Consider the following 20,830-nt stretch of genomic DNA (forward strand, 5'->3'; position numbering starts at 1 on the left):
ATTGAAAGACATGTGGATTACACAAAGAGAAGCTTCCTAAGAGCTTTAAAACTATACCAGCAATGTGAAGTTCATGATTTATTTGCAGGTCATTACTCTAAAAATGTATGACATCATCAGTTGAGGGAGTTTGTTTGTCAACATGGGATCAACTGTGTTTTATGGCACGACAACATTACAGTTGTAGCTTCTGTAGCTTCTGTAGCTGACATCAGACCGTCTGTTAAACACTTCATTATTACTCATTAGGACATTATTAATCGTCCTACATATCGTAACCTCCTCACACACCACACGGTGCTTCATTTTGTGCAGAGAGAGCAAGTGAAGCGTGACTGTATCCTGTCTTTTTTAATTATGTATTGCTTAGAGCCCGAGGACTGACCTAATTTCACTGCTACCCAATGTAGGACACGATAATAAGCGAGAACATGATACTATTAAGCATAAGTATACATGCATGAACTTTAATCAGACATGTGGCTTATCAAAGTCAAGCGCTCTTGATTCTGTGAAACAACAGGCATCTCCTTTCATGATTAACACAAGAGGAACAGTGGTGGAAGTACTCAGATGTTTTACTGAAAGAATACAGAGTCAGAATACTATTATAGTATTGTTTTTATAAATAATGATGCATTTTGTGGAAGCATCATGTTAATGTTGCAGCAAGGTGGAACTGATTTCCATTATTTTATAAGCGGCAGGGTAGTTTATATTCATCTTTGATAACACTAATGTTATCATTTTTATTTAGTATTAATCTGAATCTGCAAAGTAATTTAAAGTGATCAAATTCTGGTTGTGGAATAAAAAGTATTTTGAGGAGTAAAATAATAACATCCATCCACTATCTTTGCGCTTATCTTGGGTCGAGTGTTGATATAAACATTTTAAAATCTGTTTGCTTGTCGTCTTGCGGAGAGAACAAAAAATGAGACTGCAGACTTTTATACAAATCCGCATCATTATGTAGTGAATTTTGCATCGTTTATTGCAATTAAATCACAGCAAAACTTGAATTGTTTATACAACACAAAAATATAGGAGAGAAAAAAGGACATTTTTACATTTAATGGAGCTGGAATCAGTGAACGTTTGGCTTTCTTGTTTGAGTAATGATTGAAATTACTGAATTTAAATAGTTGTGTTTATATTTTTTACATCAATCGACTTATCTTTTCACCTTAAATTTCCAAGGTATATAATGTTTACGAGAACCAGCATTTCAATTCATGAATATTGATCTACAATGTACAATGGTAGAATGACACACTGGCGCCCATGTCTTTACATTACATTTCATTTCGCTGTTGCTTTTATCAAAAACAACTTACTTTCATGTTACATTCATACACCGTAGAAACAGCGACATGAAGCAATTCAGGGTTAAAAGTGTGTTGCTCAAGAACACATCGACTAGGGCGGGGATTGAACTGCCGACCTCCTGATTGTAAGACAAACCTGCTAACCTCTGACCCTGAGTGGCACCTACACTACCGTTCAAAAGTTTGGTGTCACCCAGACAATTTCGTGTCTTCCATGAAAAATCACACTTTTATTTATCAAATGAATATACAATGTAGTCAAGACATTGACAAGGTTAGAAATAATGATTAATATTTGAAGTATTACTTTTGTTCTACAAACTTCAAGCTCAAAGGAAAGCCAGTTGTATAGCTTATATCACCAGCATAACTGTTTTCAGCTGTGCTAGCATAATTGCAAGGGTTTTCTAATCAGACATTAGTCTTCTAAGGTGATTAGCAAACACAATGTACCATTAGAACACTGGAGTGATCGTTGATGGAAATGGGCCTCTATACACCTATGGAGATATTTAATTAGAAACCAGACACTTTCACCTTGAATAGTCATTTACCACATTACCAATGTATAGAGTGTATTTTTGATTAATTTAATGTTATCTTTATTGAAAAAACAGTGCTTTTCTTTGAAAAATAAAGACATTTCTAAGTGACCCCAAACTTTTGAACGGTAGTGTATGTCTTAATTCTCATATCAACAAATCGTGAATATCGCTGGAATCTCACGCGTTCACACATTCGCACAACAGCCCATTGTCTCGAACCACAGCTCCCTTGACTGAAGCTGCAGCAGTAAAACACCTTCCAGAACACGGACATGGAAACTGGGGCTCCTGTAAAATCCACATGGTATTGTTCGCAGCTTGCTCTCCCACCGTGAACTCCCAACATATAATACTGTGTCAATTGGTTTTGTATTGGTTGACTCAAATACCGGGCTTCTCTCGACGCATTACTGTCCACTTGGGTCTCCAACAATCTGGCTGCGAGGCTCCTTTCAGGGCTTCCAGGCAACTCTACGGTCTTGAGATTTAAAGACGAGGTCTTGGAATATGACGTTCAAATATGAAGACTAAATAAACAGAGGAACTGCAGGTGTTGCTCCTAATCCCCTTTGGACGGCAGACTGCCAACAGACATTCGAGACCAGACATGCCATCGTGATTGCCGTCACGAAGATACATCTTCATCTCGGGGGGGGGGGGGGGGGGGGGGAGGGGAGGCAGTATACGTCAGCCATGACAGTACACGTAAATGTTTGGAGTAGAGAGGATACGTAATAGGCTACTGTCAACAGGAAGGGAGTCTTTTTCAAGAGGGATCACGTGTGTCTACGAGCACTCGACGATGACTCTGCGTCTGCGATGTACGCATCAGCATGCTAAAATGCTACCAGCGACAATGCTAACGTGTCGGCGTTTAGCGGGTGTCATATTGACCGCGTTCACCGTCTTAGTTTGGCGCGTTGGCGTCCAGACATGCTCACGCAATCGTGCTAAAGTGCTGACGTTTAGCAGGTGGCATGTTCATCGTGCTAACAACGATACGAAGCATAGACTGAGTATAAGAAGCGGACGTGGTGACGTCACCCGTTGGTTCGTGAGCTGCGGTTCCGAAGCCTCGAGTTTGCTGTGTTTGCGGTCGCCGTCTTGGATTTCTGCCGCCGCTATCTTGGCTTTTTGCAACCAGTGAACAAAAGCGGTCAAATTTGGACTGTGGGGGAGTGACATCGTTGTAGAGATGCTGTAGGCCCTACACACGGTAACACACTGTCAATCACAAGGTAGCCCCGCCCTAAAGCATTGCCTTATGGTCTATTTGACTCTGAATGGACAATAATGTACTAAATGAACTGCATGCTGTGTTTAACCCTCCTGTTACCTTTAGGGTCAATTTGACCCCATTCAATGTTTAACCCTCCTGTTACCTTTAGGGTCAATTTGACCCCATTCAATGTTTAACGTCGGTGTTCTTTGGGGTCAATTTGACCCCAGGCTGTTTTTCACTGTGTCAAACATATAAGAAATTTCAACTTTTTTATTTATTTAAAGGGCTATTTAGGCCGTCAACAAACAAACATAAAGTACCTCACACTTAAACTTGGGAAACAATATTAATTCTAATAATTTTCTGGAGGTTTTAATTGCTGGAGTCAAATTGACCCCGAGGGTAAAATATGTTAGTCAATGTTAAGGTAACAGGAGGGTTAAGAAGACTTGAAACTTGAGACTCAGACCATAAACTAATGTTTACAATGTTTACTGAGGGAATAAATCAAGCGTATTCAGATTATTCCAAGTCTTCCTGAGGGCAACATGAATACCTGAGCCATGGCAGTCCATTAAATAGTTGTTCCACTCTACACAACCCCACCTCTTGATGTCAACTTTCTGCTGACTCTGGAGGTGTGAAGTGTATACAAATTCCACCTAAGGGGAAAATGAATGTATTGCCATACATAATATAGATATTTAAGTTTGTACCAGGAGGTGGAGTAACACTCCACACTTCATCCACATTCCTCACCTAAATAACACAACACTGTTCCTTCCTGCAGAGCACCTCACTTTAAATAACAGCACCTCATTAACTTTAACAGCACTCTCCAGCCACAATCTTTCAAACAGCCACATTTCTGGGCAATGAGCAGAGCGCGCCGGCTTCCCGTCTGGTTAAAGTGACATTACGCAGAGTCTTTAAAATGGTGACATCATCACACTTCAGCTGATGAGTAGAGTAACTCCGGCCTGACCTGAATCTCTAGGAAGACAATGCATAGTGGGCAAAAAAGAAAGAAAAAGAATAGTCCAGTAAAAAACATGGTGAACCAATTAAACCAAGTGGTTTACCTTTAAGGGAAACGTCAAAATGCTTCCACATGTAAAAATGAAATCTGGTGACACAAGGAAAATGTAATTAAAATCCCACAGTGACACTGTGTCCACTTATTAGTGTAGTTATTAATAATGACACATCTTGAATAAATGTATTTATTTCAGTTTAACTCCAACTTAATTGTGACATCTGTGTTGAGCATTGTTTAATTTATGAATATTAAAGTACTAAGTGATATTAGATTAAACCATTACATCTTAAGTGCCATTTGGATATGATTTTAAATTCAATCGTATGATAGAGACAAATTTGATTTTAATTGTTGGAAATGAACCGAATCAGTGATTAACGAGTTCAACGAAAAAATTAATTTGTAGCTCAATAAAATATGTTCAGTTATATTTAGAAAATATAGCCCAGTTATATAAGCTTTTGGACTGTTGGTCGATCAAAAAAAGCAAAGTGAAAATGTTCCATTGGACACTTGTGAAGGACATTTCTAAACATGGAAAAATGGAAATAATTGTGTTTTGAAGCCCTAAACCAAGTTAATTTGAGATTATTAGAGAGCAATTTAGCATTTATTCACCAAAAAACACCCTTACTTAATAGCGCAGATGTCATAAATCCAACAATTCCACTTCAAATGTATGAACAGGCCTAATTCATGAGTAACAGCTGACCTTTGCCCTCTCCAGTGATAATGGATGCACAATAAACAAAATAAAGGTTGATAGAGTAAAGACCTCTGTGCAGACTCTGGGTCGGGTCGTCTATCACCCCACATGGGGTCACAGCCACAGTACGTTTCCATGGAACCAAACAACACATTCAGTCCTCTGGTTGTTTAGTCTGAGGAGGCCGCTGGCATCCGGGCTTGATGTCTTAAAGAGAAAGATCCGAAAATGCCGATGTGTTAAAGCCTCCGTCATTCTCAATCGCCTGGCTTATGTAGAGCTTATTGTTGCGCTGAGCACGGTGACGTCCGTCTCAACTCTTCAGATATCATGCGAAAAACCTCAAACATGATCCGGGGACGTTGTTTTTTTGCGCATAGTTTTGTACAACTTTTCTTTCTGGGATGGGAATTGAAAAATTTCAAGTGGTTTAGTTATGTTCAAACTTAAAAAAGGGACTGTACTTGGACATGGGTAAAGACAATGGTTCCTGCCAATGGTTTCACACCAATCTACTGACAGGTGGTGGTAAACGCAGCAAAACACCAGCAGAGGCCGGAAGAAGATGATCGTTAGCTGGTAAAAATAGATGTGGAAATGCATTTTTATGCAGCCCAGCTTTTTGGTGAGAAACTAAACAGAAAACGTCCTTGTTTCCAAATTAAAACTCTGCAATAAACCCAATTTAGTTTCTGTTAAATCAAAGAAAGCTTAATGTCTTTCAAGCACGTATTTTCTTTTATTAAAGAGCTAAACGTGAGTCTCCATCCGGTCCAAACATTTTTTCGGGGTCTTTCTGGATGTCCTACAGTAAGGAAACAAGTGGAATATTTCAGTCCGAATTTTTTCCATCTGCTTTCCCGTCTGCAGCCACAAGGACGACTTAAATCTCATTAGTACCGAAACGGACGTTCCACACTCTGTGTTCTTGTTTGTAGTCCCAGCTCAACAGTGATATTGATCCAATAACAGTGATATTGTTCCAGTTACAGCACTCAAAAATTATTCAAGCCCTTTGTACTTTTTCATTACTTTTGTACTTTTTTATTACTTTTGTACTTTTTCATTACTCTTGTACTTTTTATTACTTTTGTAATTTTTCATTACTTTTGTACTTTTGATTACTTTATTACTTTTTTACTTTTGATTACTTTTATACTTTTGATTACTTTTGTACTTTTTATTACTTTATTACTTTTTCATTACTTTTGTACTTTTTATTACTTTTGTACTTTTTATTACTTTTGTACTTTTTATTACTTTTGTACTTTTTCATTACTTTTGTACTTTTTATTACGTTTATACTTTTTCATTACTTTAGTACTTTTTATTACTTTTGTACTTTTTCATTACTCTTGAACTTTTCATTACTTTTGTACTTTTTCATTACTTTTGTACTTTTTATTACTTTTGTACTTTTTCATTACTTTTGTACTTTTTCATTACTCTTGAACTTTTTATTACTTTTGTACTTTTTCATTACTTTTGTACTTTTTATTACTTTTGTACTTTTTATTACTTTTGTATTACTTTTGTACTTTTTCATTACTCTTGTACTTTTTATTACTTTTGTAATTTTTCATTACTTTTGTACTTTTGATTACTTTATTACTTTTTTATTACTTTTTTACTTTTTAACTTTTTAATTACTTTTAAATTTTGTATTACTTTTAATTACTTTTTTCTTTTTCATACATTATTTTGTATAACTTTATTAATTTGTATTACTTTACAGTAATTTTGATCCAATAACAGTGATATTGTTCCAGTTACAGCACTCAACAAACAATTCAAGCCCTTCTTAGAGGTGACACATTTAAATATGGTTTGATACATTTAATTAAATCAATTACACAACTAAATATATTTATATTTGATGGGTGTAACATAAAATGTAGGAATACTTTCATTTCTTAGATTTATTAGGTTAGCTGGTGTGCATATCAATGCAAAATAAATGCATATGTGCCAGATCTCACGCTCTCAGTTGACTTTCAGCGTTTTCTCCTGACTGACCTGACCAGATGCAGCAAGATTAACGCGGACTCATGCCAACTAAATTACTTGGTATTACTGTATTTGTTTTTAATAGTAGTTTTAATAGACTGTACTACTCCCCCCCCCCTTCCTCTTATTATTATATTACATTGTATTACGTTTTATTACTTGTTTACTCTTTATTACTTTTTTATTGCTTTTTTACTTTTAATAACTTTTTTACTTTTTCATTACTTTTTAATTTGTTATTACGTTTGCACTTTTTTATTACTTTATTAGTCATTATTATTCTGTTAATTTTGTATTACTGTTGTACTTTCTATTGCTTTTGTACTTTTTTATTACTTTAATTACTTTTGTTTGGGTGTTCTACTACTTCTTTCCACCTTCAGCGTCAACATAGGTGTAAATTATCCTCAAACATGTGCAATTGGATGCAAGCAATTTATCCACGTTAAACAGTTATCTGAGAAACACACACACACACATACTGAGCCCAACAACTGTCAACATCCTTCCAACAGAGAGGACGACAACGGAACATCTCTGTGGAGGTTAAACAGAGGAGCAGAAAACAGATCAACATGTGTTGGGAAAAAGAAGACGCAAATGTTTATTCCATCCATGCCTGCACCGCCGGGACAGCCTGCAAACATCCTCATGTCAACACAACAAGTCCTCTGAGTTAAAACAACGCTCTGCTCTACGTCCGTGTCGTCGGGGAAATGATGATGCGCCGATTTTTTGGGTCATTTGAGATGTTTCTGATCTTTAATTCAATTTATTTTGTGGAACCCAAAAATCCCCCAAATCTCAAATTTGATTTACAATCTGTACAGCATGCGACATCCTCCGACCTCTGAACAGAGTTACGACCACATGAGTGAAGCCAATGTCAATCTCCCTACTGACCAGCAGGGGGCGACTCCTCCGGGTTGCAAAGATAAGTCAGATTGTATAGAAGTCTGTAGAAAATGACTCCACTTCTCACTTGAATTTTTACCTCAGTAAACATTATAAACGTGAGTTTATGGTCTCAAACTTTAGATTAAAGTCATCTTCAATACAACATCATGTTCATTTAGTAAATTATGGTCAAACAGACCATAACGCCTGAAGAGTATTCTTTAGGGCGGGGCTCTGAAGGTTGTTGCCTTCACAAACTTTCAGACTAAACTGAAGGCCTTTTAATTTACGCTGCCGAGTCTCTTATCAGTCTTGATGAAGGTCGTCCTTAAATCCACATGGTCGGCGGTTTGATCCCCGTCCGTCTTGCATGTGAACGTGTCCTTAAGCGAGACACTGAGCCTCCTAAATGCTTAAAGCATCAATTCAATGTAAAGACCACACTGCCTTTACATGCACAATGTAACATGAGATCATCTCAAAAGAACTGAACATTTGGTTTAGAGGTTGCAACACACAATTATTAAAATGTTCACAACACAAAATGTTTTCAGAGCCCAATGTGACATCTTCAAATAGCTTGTGCCAGGGTGTGGAGAGTTCATATATATATATATTTATTTATTTTTACCCTGAAAACTCCAGTAAAAGACTTTTGTTTTTCCATCTGCTTGTGACTTGTACCTGTAACCCTTACAATCCTGTTTAAAAAAAAATCTTTTAAAAAGCCTTTAAAGTTAAAGCAGGTTTAATTAATTGTGTCTATTTCTTGTATTGGTCAGTTTAATCTACAATATTTTGTTGTATTTTATAAGATCATTAGTTTTCTATATACTGTAAAGTCTGAATGTACAAAACAACTAATTGAAGCTGTGAAAAAAGTGAGTAAAAATAAGAATATTTTTTACTCACTTTCCAAACTGGTGAATTCATTTTTTGTTCAATGAGCCGAAGGTGTTTATAAGCCACTGTGTTGTTATTTTTATTTATATGCTCTTCTTGTCATATTTTATTTTAAAGCAAATTGCATTACATTGAATTTTATGAAATGATTCGTTAATTCAAATATGTTTTCTTTCATCATCAAAAGAAAGACTCCCTGTCCCCGTCTCCTCGTCCTCTAAAGGTCGTCAGCTCACTCCTCTGCACTCTGCGTCTGACTCGTCAAGTATTTAAAGTGCCTTTAATCCAAAAGTTCTCTCCATGTTTGATACAAATTATCCTATTTTTGTGCATTTAAGTAGCGGAAAGACACAAATTGATCTTTATGTTCCCTCGGCTGGGAACAAAGCACGTCGTTGTTTCGAGGGCCAAATTGCCCACTCGGTTCTTTGTGTGAAGAAGTTCACTTCCAGTCATCGAAGGACTGTAAATTGTCTGAAAATGCTAATTATTCTAAATTACTCTGCACTTTACAATGTTCCCGGATTTCTGAGTTTCATTTTTTTCCTGTGTAACTGCGTTCAGAGCAACACGGTCGTTTATTTGCCGCCCTCTAGTGGGAGAACATGGGAAGTAACTAAGTACAACTTGGAGGTACTTGTGCTTTATTAAGAGGTAAAAGTATCCACCAATACACCAAAGGTTTAGAGACATTACACAATATTTTTTAAATTAATGAATACACACTTTTCTTTCCAAGCCCTCAATCATCATCTTAAATAAATCTCAAGAGGGGCCCGACCCCAAATATACATAAATGTACACAAAGTAGTTCAAACAAGCTCAAGCAGCTACGACAGTAAAATACTGATGTCACATTTAATACATTAGTTTTAGAGGCTTTTTTTACTTCTTTTGTTTGGGTGGGGGAATAGGATTTTTAATGGAGTATTTCTATATTATTAAACTGCTACTTTTACTTCAAGTAAAAAAAAGAAATAAATTGAAAATACTCAAAACAAGCTGAAACCAGCAAACTTTAATACATACTGCTGTCCTTTTTTACCGTCCATAACACATCAATATTATCAACATCAGATATATATATTTATAGATTTACTATCTGATTTAAGGTACATAAATCACTCAATGAAATACCCTGTTTGCACAAACAATATACAATATAATCCGATACAAAGTGCACAAATAAAGTTGCTTCAAGTCGACTGCATCACATTTACAGAACTGCTGCTTTGCGTTAAAAAATTAATCTATTAAAGCTTACATTCAAAAACAAAACCTTGGGAGGGTTTGTAGTCATGGGGCAGTATTCATAGAAGTGGTGACACATGCATCATATTAAAATGGCACACACATACACACACAGCACAAATTGAAAAATAAACATTTGGCACCATATTTTAGCATAGAACATACAATATATCTTGCAAATACAACATTGTTAGTACACGGAGGTAATATATTGATTTTGGCACGATACAAGACCACTTAAAAAATAATGTTCATCCTACCAATTACACGTCTTCACTGACACATTTTCTTCTCTTAAAGGTGAGAATAGAAACACCACTTACAGCATGAACTCCTCAACATTAAAAACATCTCTCTTGCTTCGGCGCCACAATGAGTGATGGGAACAAATAAGTCGAGTGTGACTTCTGTAAACCCTTAAAGCCAAGGTGTCATCAAAATCTTACAGACATAATCATATATAAGTATATTTACATATATATTGCACTCTAGAAGGAATCATAAGTCCTTACTGCACAAGGAGAGGGGGGGGGGGGGTCGTCCTGGCCTGTTCAAACCATCTCAACAAACAAAAGGCTGGTATATAGATATAGAATTAATAAGGTATTCAGTAATACTATGTTTATTATAACATCTCGTGTATAAAACATTGATATATAGATTATTTCAACATTATGATATGAAAGATACATCTTTATAAATTGCTATGAATATAAGCGGCCGCAGACGCGGCGCCAGATATAACATAATAACTATTCTACGGTTATTTTCCGTCCAAACAAAATCACAAATAAACGCACGTGGGGGGTGGCAGAAAGGGAGGGGGGGGGGGACTCCATAGTGAATAATGGATTGAAGCCTCCCATGCACAGAGAGGTTTCAATGCAGGTCGAGACTGGTTTTCAAAGGGGCCGCCGTGAACCTCGAGAAACCTCAGCATGCATGCCAAGTGAGTCGAGCAGCAATCTCTGGTGGACACATTGAAAACATCACATGTTACAACGTGGATTTTATGTGCAGTGAGAGCCCATTAAAAACACTAAAGAGTTATCTGGGGGGACGGGAGGGTGGTGGGGGAGGGGGGGACTGCACTGAACATCGACCTGCAATAAATATAAATGTCGATAAGGGCCCGTTCGACCCACGACAATCTGTTACAATCACACGTTTTTTTGTTCACGTCGCATTTCAGCCTTGTGTATATTTTGCACCAACACGTATATATTTAGATCCTATCTTAAGAGCAGCAGAAACACACACGCATACACACAGAAGAACAAGGAACGGAACATTCCTTCATTTTTGTGGAAACCTGTGGTGACCTCTAGTCTGTGGAGGTGGTGGTGGAGGGATGGGGGGGGGTACTGTACTATGTGAGCTAGTATGTGTGTGTGTGTGTGGGGGGGGGGGGGGGAGAACTCCCAGCTGTGTGATGTTTGTCAGAGATTAACGCCTCAGGCTTGACCGGCAAGCTGCCCTGACTCCTTGGTAACTCCACTGTATCTTCCACAGATGTACCAAACCACCAATCAGAAGCACGTAAAAAAAACCAAAAAAACCAGAATATATAGGAACAAATACGCAAACACTAACTTTACATGTTCAAAGTAGCCTGGCTCCAAAGACGTGCAGGCAATGTCCACCATCACGGATGGCTAATTCACTAACAACTCTTCAACAGCAAAAAAAACAGGAAGCTTTCGTAAAGCTCCGTCAGAAATAAAGAGCCGTTTTATACTTTTTTTTAAAACGGCCAGCGGGCACGCCCCTGAAATAAAATAAAATGAAAAAAAAAAAAAGGCAAAAGAAATGCCTGTCATCTTATTCATAACATAACTCCACGTTTGTCTATGCAAATTCACTCGACACTGGAATTGAGAAGCTCACAATATCCACAATCTGCAAGGAAAAAAAGAAGCCGCGATGAAGCCATGCTCTAAGTCTACGATCACGTCGACGATCTGTAATCTACAAACCCGGTTCTAGCGCGCGGGGGGTTCTAACGCGACGCACGGGGTTCTATCACTCTCTCTCACTCCTTTTTCTGTTCACTTCGACATCCCTTCTCCTACTCACCGCCGCGCTGACCTCTCTGACCTCTCTGACCTCACTCCTGTGTCCTCCTTTAACTGAAACCGAAGCGACACCCACCTGGGACATCAAAAGAATGAAAGAAAGAAAAAGGAGGAGGAGAGGAGGAGGAGGAGAAAAAAAAAGAGGCTTTTTCACACCCCCGAAACGCAGAGAGACCGCCTGGATACGACGATGCCGGCGCCGTCCGGACGGAGCAAACTGCAGCCGCACGCAGCTGCGAGCGGGCGCGTCTCCCTGAAGCTGAACGGCGACGTTGAGCCTCAACAGAGCCCTGAAGGGACCACCATCCAGCCATAAATTAAGCTTCTAATGGTCGAGCTGCCCGTTTGCCAAAACTGTCGCACCCGGATGGGGGATGGGGGATGGGGCGGGGGGGGTGTCTAGAGGCCGGTGAGGTCCACGATGGCCTTGATGAAGATGGTGTCGTCGCGGATGTACGAGTTCTTGGCGTCGAGCTTGGAGAGCGGGCAGAAGAGCGGGCAGCCGCTGGCGATGTTCATCTCGCTCACCGGCCGCTGGAAGGAGGAGGAGGTGACGTCGGGGCGAAAGGCGTCGATGATGTGCTCCCTGTTGCTCTGGTCCAGCAGCATCAGGGTCACCTGGAGGAGAGCAGACGGCCAATGAGAGCAGGAGGCGGGACTCAACTGCTCTTTGATCCTAAATTTAAAAGCTTTAATCTCAGAAAGTATGACTTTCTTTTCTGGAATATTAACCTTTCCTCGATCCGTAAATATTACGTAAGGTGTTATAATACCTTTACAAATTATTACACACTGTCGTAATTATACCTTTTCTCCCCTGTCAAATAAATTAATAAAAATGACACAATATTCATGTGATTTAAAAAATAAAAATAAACACTTATTCAAGCAGGAGGCCGATGTAGGAAACAGAAATGTAAAGTCTTGATCACGGTGTATCTTGTGTTGCTCTGAGAGCTCTGTGAAGTTAACTTGCATCTTTCATTTGAAGCTTCAGAAAACCAACATGCACTTTTCATCATTTCCGTCTCCCGCGTTTCATGATTTAAAAAAGGACGAAAGCCATTTGAGTGCAGGTCTTGTACCTTCTGGTTGAAAGGCCACTTGAGCAGAGCGTCACTCAGCCCCCTCATCACCACAAAGAACAGGGACAAGTGGCTGCCGCGCCCGGTCCCGTCTCCGTTCAGGTAGATCCGCAGACACATCTTGTAGCCGTACTTACTGGTGTAGAAGGCTGGAGGGAGAAACGGAGGGGGGGGGGGGGGGCATAGGGGCTTATGTAAAAGAGGGTCTAAACGTCTAAACGTACTTCTTCACGGAGGCTTTCGGGAGCAATTGCTTTGCCGAACTAAAGTTATCCTCAGTGGGCGGTTTCACGCTGGTTTTACCCTGAGACTGGTTTGGACTCCTAAAACCAGCAGCCTACCGTAAAACCCTGCATCAGCTATGCTGTCCTGTGCAATATCAATCCAGTGTCTCCACTGTGCACCATTAAAAACCATTCAGTCTACATCAGATTTGAGTTTGTGATGCTTTTTAAATGTTGTTCTTATGTATCTCACTTGTTTTCATCTTGTTCCTTTGCTCGGTCCACTCTGCTGCCGTAATCCTGCAGAGGTCCCGCCACGGGGCGAATAAAGGATTATTTTATCGTAACCCTCCTATTACCTTTGGGGTCAATTTGACCCCATTCAATGTTTAACGTCTTTAAAAAAATAATTGCTTCATATTTCATGACTTTTCCTAATTTATTGGGAACAACTGGAAAAACACAAAATTCCCATGATGATATGTTTTCAATGTCCTGAACACAAGTTGTACGCATCGGTGTTCTTCGAGGTCAATTTGACCCCAGGCTGTTTTTCTCTGTGAAACATATACAACATATCAACTTTTGAATTTATTTAAAGGGCTATTTAGCTAGTCAACAAACAAACATAAAGTAGCTCACACTTAAACTTGGGAAACAATATGAATTCAAATAATTTTCTGGAGGTTTTAATTGCTGGGGTCAAATTGACCCCGATTGTAAAAGCTCTTAGTACATTTGAAGGTAACAGGAGAGTTAACTAGTGCACACCTCTGTTGGGCCTGTGTTGAACCTTTTTATTTGACTTCCTCACTGTACCAATGGACACCGTTACCTGGTGAGAACATGGCCGGGGCTCGACCCGCAATGGCATCCTGCCTCTTTTTGGCGAAATCGGAGATCCTCCAGACGAAGACGCCATCAAAGGTCGTGGCGGACATTTCCCTCAGCCGGCCCTCCATCTCAGCCACCGTGAGGTCCTTCAGCCCCACCGTCCGCTCCAGCTGCCGCACCTGGACAACGAACACGCGCACGGCGCTTTTAACGGGATCACGAACTCTTAACGTATTTTAGAATCTTTTTTAAAAGGCAACGTTTTTTCTTCGTATGTCCACAGATTTTCACAAATATCTGTACATAAATAGAAAGACGAGTGCATCAGTGTTCCAGGAGGATCACGTTGAGGAGTCAAATCTGAGCCTTAATAATGACAAAGAAATATATATATCAAAGGATTTTGTTACTTATCCTATTTGGGGGATTATCATGCTCTAAGTTATTAAACTACAGTTCCCACAATGCTTAGGTGGATGTAAACAGGAAGTATAATGTCACTATGGATTCAGTGAGTCATGATGGGGCTACAATCCGGTGTTTTTAGTTTTTTTTAAATAACATTTTGGTAAACTGGCATCATTACAAGTATGCAGAATGATCTATTAGCAGTTCCTGTTTATAATGTATCCATTAATGTACGGACAACCATCACTGGGCAACGTTGACACTGGAGAAAACTTAAAAAACGTGACGTTTGAGAGATGACATCCTCAAGAGGCGCAAGACACACATGGTCTTCAAAATATGTGTGTGTGTCATCTCGGTGTGTTCAGGTTTCCCTGAGTGGAGACTCCCAGGCGACGTGATTTTAACATCGGCCCCCGTTCCAGTCGTACCTTGTTGCTCAGCGCCTCGATCTTGTCCTGGTCCAGTTTGTGCTGGCGGCTGCCGGCTTCCATGGTGGTGGCAAACCTCTCCACCTCCCTGTTCAGGACGCACACCACGTTCTCGAACGTGACGGACTTGACCTCGAGCTCCGTGCACCTGCGACCCAGCTCCGCCACTTTGGCCTTCTGGCCGTGGAGCTGGAGCTCCAGCACCGCGCCCACCGAGCTGGGCAGAGGCGTGAAGGAGGTGGACACGGACAGAGCGGGAGCCGGGGGGGGGGGAGCCGAAGCGGTCGAACCGGGGAGACCGGAGCTAGAGGATGAAGAGGAGGAGGAGGAGGAGGCGGCGGAGGCTCCCTGCACGGGAGGCCCAGAGGAGGTGGTGATAAGCTGGGAGACTCTGGCCTCGAGCTCCCTGAGGGACTGCTGGAGCTCCACCAGTTTGTGTCCGGAGAGTTCCGGTCCCTGGGGCTGCAGGACCTCCATGCTCACCTTCATGCCCATAATGTAGTGCAGCAGCAGATTGAGGTGCTCGAAGGCAAAGGCGCGCTCGTGGTCATGAATCTTTTCCTTTTCCACCTACAGAAGATGGAGAGGACAGAAGGTAAATATATAACAGGAGGATGACATGCATGCAGTCTATAAGAGACTGTATGAAAGTTATTGGGAAGTTTAAAAAAGCGACTTTTTTTTCTCTTCAGTTTTGTTCCTGACATCAGAACATCAGGTAAAACATTCAGACAACCCCCCCCCCCCCCCGAATAATTTTGATCCAGTCCTTTTCTGAATCTGCGTGCGAGGATTAAAAAGTATATTCTAGAGTCAGGCTACTTACAGACATATCACATCCCACGACGTGAAATCGACACGGAGTTCTGAATTTGCTGCAGAACTTGATGTGGTCCACGTACTGAAAAAAACCCAATAAAAAAACAATAAGTGTAATGCGTAAACTTAGCGAAAGAGCCCAAAAGTGCAATTCAAAACAGTTACAACTGTTTCGAAGATAATTAAAGATTTCTCTCCAATCGTCTGGATGAGAAAATATACTAGAAATCCGAAATCAAAACATATTTTAATCCTGTTTTCAGGTCTTTTTCCTCATCCAAACAAAGACAGTGACCCAAAGTGAAGATTTACTGAGATTATTTTATGTTTCCGTACAAAAATACCACCTTTACAGCAAGGACGTGTCACTTTCTCACAAAAATCAAGTGTAATCTTTCCGTCTTGACCGAATATTCTTCCATCCAAATACTTATACACTTCTTTATCTCTGGAAGAACTAATCTGAATGTAGTAATCATGCACACGCCGGTGATGAGTAGCTGCAACAACATGTTTCCATCGCATCTGAAAGTGTCTTTTTTTTATAGATTCACCTTTTCTCTGGGTATTTTTTTCTTGGCACAGCCTTCACAGATCATCGGGTACTTGGGACAGATCTCATCGTGCGCCTGAAATATATATTTTTAAATGATATATATAAAACAAACAAAAAAACGCTGTTGCTTTTGAGGACGTATAAATGACATAGAACTGATCAGCTGTGATGACATCATCCCTCACCTTGATGTTCTTGAAGTGGAATGGCTCCTTGCAGTACTTGCAGTTGAGCGTCCTCTCGGGGCATTCCCGCTCGTTGTGGCGCTCCTGTTCGTTGAAGCGAATCCGTTCTTTGCAGGAGGGACACGGGATGATCATGAACTCGCACTTCCCCTCGTGGATCAGCTGTAAACATGCATCGCGTTAATAAATACAAAGTAGCAGAGCTTTGAGTTGTTGTCGTCGTCTTCACAGCACGACTCCTGGAGCGCCTTCGTAGAATCACAATCCGGGTTATTAACAATTATTAATATTCAAAGGGATTTTCTGTGGCGTTTCGGTGCATTACAATAAACAGGAAGAGAACATATAAATGAAAGCTGTGGAAGTATTCACTCCCACTCGGCTGTGACTCATCTTCATTTGTATTTGTGTGGCTGAATGTGAACGTGTGTTCGTATTACATTAGACAATCGGGAATAAAAATAACTCATATGTACTGTACATACACTACCGTTCAAAAGTTTGGGGTCACTTAGAAATGTCTTTACTTTTCAAAAAAAAGCACAGTTTTTTCAATAAAGATAACATTAATCAAAAATACACACTATACATTGTTAATGTGGTAAATGACTATTCTAGGTGGAAACGTCTGGTTTCTAATTAAATATCTCCAGAGGTGTATAGAGGCCCATTTCCATCAACGATCACTCCAGTGTTCTAATGGTACATTGTGTTTGCTAATCGCCTTAGAAGACTAATGTCTGATTAGAAAACCCTTGTGCAATTATGTTAGCACAGCTGAAAACAGTTATGCTGGTGATATAAGCTATACAACTGGCCTTCCTTTGAGCTTGAAGTTTGAAGAACAAAATTAATACTTTAAATATTAATCATTATTTCTAACCTTGTCAATGTCTTGACTCTATTTTCTATTCAATTTTCAATTCATTTGATAAATAAAAGTGAGTTTTCATGGAAGACACGAAATTGTCTGGATGACCCCAAACTTTTGAACGGTAGTGTATATATATATATATATATATATATATTAAAGGAGAAATTAACAATGTATCTGTCTTTATGTATCTTTCGTATAAGTAGTATTATTCAGAGTATAATTGAATTATTTGATTACATGTAATATGTCCAGCCTTGCTATTTTATTTTGATGTTTGCTGCTGATTCAAGAAATTTCCCCCTGGGGATGAAAACAGTGATATCGTATCTTATGAAGTATAATATATATATATATATATGTATAGATAAATATATTGATGCAAACATTTACATACAAAGAAAGGCAAAATTAAGGAAATTGGGGACAAAGAGCACATATTTGATCCGTCTATAAACAGAAACAAAACCTCTAACAAAGGCATAAAAATGCAAAAAGGGAAATCCAGATGTAGGTCAAAGGTCAAAGGTCAGCTCACCTCGTACTCTTTAATGCTGCCCTTCCAAGTGCAATTCTCATTGATACAAACAGCTGAGAGGTTTTCGACTTCCCGTCGCACGGCGTTGTCGGGAAAAGCCTAAAAAACCAGAGAAAACAGAAAGGAGTGCTCCCTGTTATAGATTAATAATGTCCAGGTGAGTTTCATTAACACGTGGAAATATTTTTAGGAGATCAAAGAGAAGAAACATTTATCCTGCGTGTCACTGTCATTATTAAAAAACTCCTTTGTTCCTGAAAGTGTTCTAAAAGTTCAAAAGACATAAGCATGGTAGTGTTTTGGATAAATAGTATTGCACATGTATTGTGGTATCGAGGTTGTCTCAAGTATTAAAAATTATACTGAGAATTTATACTTATTATACTCAATTAAATACATAAAAATGTATTTATACTCACACATCCTTGTTTCAAAATCGATGTCGGATCCTCAAAGATATCCTCTTTGATGCAGGCGCTGCATTTCTGAGGTCCATTACTGCAATAAAACAACATTATACTGACTGACTGCAGACCCAAAATATGCTAACAGAAAACATGTGGCAGAGAGTACATTTACTTTACTGAAGTACATTTACTGTAGTACATTTACTGAAGTCCAATTACTGAAGTCCAATTACTGAAGTACAAGTATGTTTGTTCATTTACACTTCTACTTCACTGCGATTCAGAGTCAAATGTCATATTGTTTACTCCGATACATTTCTTAGTTATTCTGATTCACATTATAAAAACAAAAACATAACTGATCTAATAATGTATTTTTATAGATTAAGATACCCAGCAGTATACAAAGTAGTCACAAATAGCTCCATGTTTACAAGCTGCAACATTAAATGATAAACACATGAAACCACCAATATATACATGATATTAATAATAATATTTATAATCAAATATACTAATATATATTGTCTTTATGAAATGGCCGTTTCTGCATCAAGAGTACTTTTACTTTTAGAGTATATTTTGATGCTAATAGTTAAGTAGTTTGAATGCAAGTAAAGGTTTTCAGTGCAGATGCCCCCCAAAATACAACATTATATAATAATGTACTTTTGGTACTTTCTGCTTATTATGATGATAATACTTGTTTGAATGCACATCTTTTACCTGCAACAGTATTTTAAATTTAATAGTGCTACTTTTCACTCAAATAAAAGATCTTATTGTTTCTTCTGTAACTACATGATACCCCAAAAATACAATATAATAATAAATAAAATTCTGAAATAGATTCTGCATAACGAGTAATTTCAGTGTATCTTTCTGTACTTTTACTCAAATAAATGTCTAAATGCACGACTTTTTCTTGCAGAAATATGATATGACTACTTTCATTTTCTTCACCGCTAAAGATAACCACGAAAAAAACACAATATAATAATAAATATAATTCTGAAATGGATCTTTCTGCACAACAAGTACTTTTACCGTTGGTAATTTCAGCGTCTCTTTCTGTACCTTTACTCAAATAAATGTATAAATGCACAGCAACACTGTGATAGTATAGTACTACAGATACCAAAAAAACACAATATAATAAATATTCTGATTCGGCATAATGAGAATTTTAAATTTCTGGTGCTTTTTACTCAAACAACTTAGTGAACATTTGACTTTTTACTTGCAGCGCGGCAGCAGCACCACGTGTACTTCCTCCGGGGCGCTGCAGAACACACACACACACACACACACGCGCGCACGCGGCCGCCACACACTGTTTTACCTCCTCACCTCACAGTCCTGTTGAAGCAGTAGGAACAGAAGCGGTGTCCACACTGCGCCTGAAACGGCCGTCGGAGGATGTTGTGGCAGCAGTTGCACAGGTGCTTGTCCTCCAGCTTGTTGCCCAGGATCTTCTTGGGGAAGCCGGGCTTGTTGCTCTCCATGGACGAGGGAGGGGACGGCTCCTGCGTGGCCATGGCGTCTGCTGGAACGTCACACCTGGGAGGTGAAAATGTGGGGGGGGGGGGAGGGAGACTTCATCTCAATGCAACAGTTAAGAGAGAATATGCGTTTCCTGTGTTCCTCCCTGACAACCATGAAGGACGTGAGTGTGAAACCAACATGCCCCCCTCCACCCCTCCACCACAGGCCATCTGGAAGGCCCACACCCTTTGTTTACATTTCGATTATGCATTCCTGGCTCCTTCTCGTGGTCGACTCGGCCCCCACGACTGACGCCGCTGCCGCTCTCTTTCCAGCTCGAAGCGAAAACACTCTGCTCAGCCTGCCCGGTGACGACGCTGGGCAAATCGCACATCCATTGTCTCTCTCCTCTCCGCCTTCCTTTTCCGCCTTCCTTGAACGCTGTTGCTAAGCTATCAGCATCCTTTCAGTGATGAAGTGGTACCCAGCACGCCAGCCACGCCCCTTTCAAAATCTGAAGCTCGCAGCCTGAAAGAGACCAAGGAGGAGAAGAAGAAAAAAGAAGTGTTGTTGCAAATCTTGCTATCGCTAGACTTTGCACTTACCAGCGTTTTTTTTTTTTTTCTGTCTAAAATGTCATCGCGTGCAGAGGCTGAGAAATCACCTTTCCCGGTGGCAGGGAGTCGCGCGCGCAGCGTGTCGGTGTCGCGTGAGGTTTCGCAGCCGACTGGAGGAGTTTTCTTCAACGTTAGCCACATAATATAGACGTGCTCCCCCGAAAGCGATGGCTGTTATTGTCCAATATCGCCATTGCACTTTCAAGCTGGGTGTTACGTCATGAGGGTGGGCCGAACGCGGGGTTGATAGGCAGACGGGATGTGGAGGCGCGCGTGCCATTGGTTCAAACCCCCACGAGTGGGCGGGTTCGCTTTGTTGGGAAATAAACGTCCAGATAACACTTTATTTCAAATAAATGCATGTTTCAGCTTTTTGCATCTGTTTAAACACGCA

At 39.8% G+C, this 20,830-nt stretch overlaps 1 protein-coding gene across 3 annotated transcripts; it reads right to left on the reverse strand.

The window, feature by feature from the left end:
• Positions 1-9,645: 9,645 nt before the first annotated feature.
• On the reverse strand, positions 9,646-20,621 carry LOC130205745 (TNF receptor-associated factor 2-like). 3 transcript variants are annotated; one of them, XM_056433250.1, is made up of 13 exons: positions 20,425-20,621; positions 20,076-20,347; positions 19,685-19,894; positions 18,347-18,425; positions 17,928-18,026; positions 16,516-16,677; positions 16,329-16,403; positions 15,782-15,856; positions 14,956-15,525; positions 14,118-14,295; positions 13,059-13,207; positions 12,502-12,591; positions 9,646-10,866 (listed from the first exon to the last, which is right to left on the reverse strand). In XM_056433250.1, coding segments are annotated over exons 2-13 (1,755 nt in total). In that variant the 5' UTR covers positions 20,078-20,347; positions 20,425-20,621; the 3' UTR covers positions 9,646-10,800. The 3 variants fall into 3 exon arrangements, with proteins under 3 accessions (XP_056289225.1, XP_056289224.1, XP_056289223.1); XM_056433249.1 differs by having other exon boundaries at positions 9,646-12,591; positions 20,484-20,621; XM_056433248.1 differs by having other exon boundaries at positions 9,646-12,591.
• Between the last annotated feature and the right edge of the window lie 209 nt (positions 20,622-20,830).

This window comes from Pseudoliparis swirei, chromosome 15 (genome assembly GCF_029220125.1).
Source record: "Pseudoliparis swirei isolate HS2019 ecotype Mariana Trench chromosome 15, NWPU_hadal_v1, whole genome shotgun sequence".
Lineage (NCBI taxonomy): Eukaryota > Metazoa > Chordata > Actinopteri > Perciformes > Liparidae > Pseudoliparis > Pseudoliparis swirei.

Excerpts from the sequence above, each read along its gene's own strand:
- LOC130205745 (XM_056433249.1), bottom strand. Across the intron at positions 18,426-19,684 it reads TGCTTCAACAGGACTGTGAG|TAATGGACCTCAGAAATGCA; the intron begins GTGAGGAGGTAA and ends GTTTTATTGCAG. Across the intron at positions 18,027-18,346 it reads CGATTTTGAAACAAGGATGT|GCTTTTCCCGACAACGCCGT; the intron begins GTGAGTATAAAT and ends CTGGTTTTTTAG.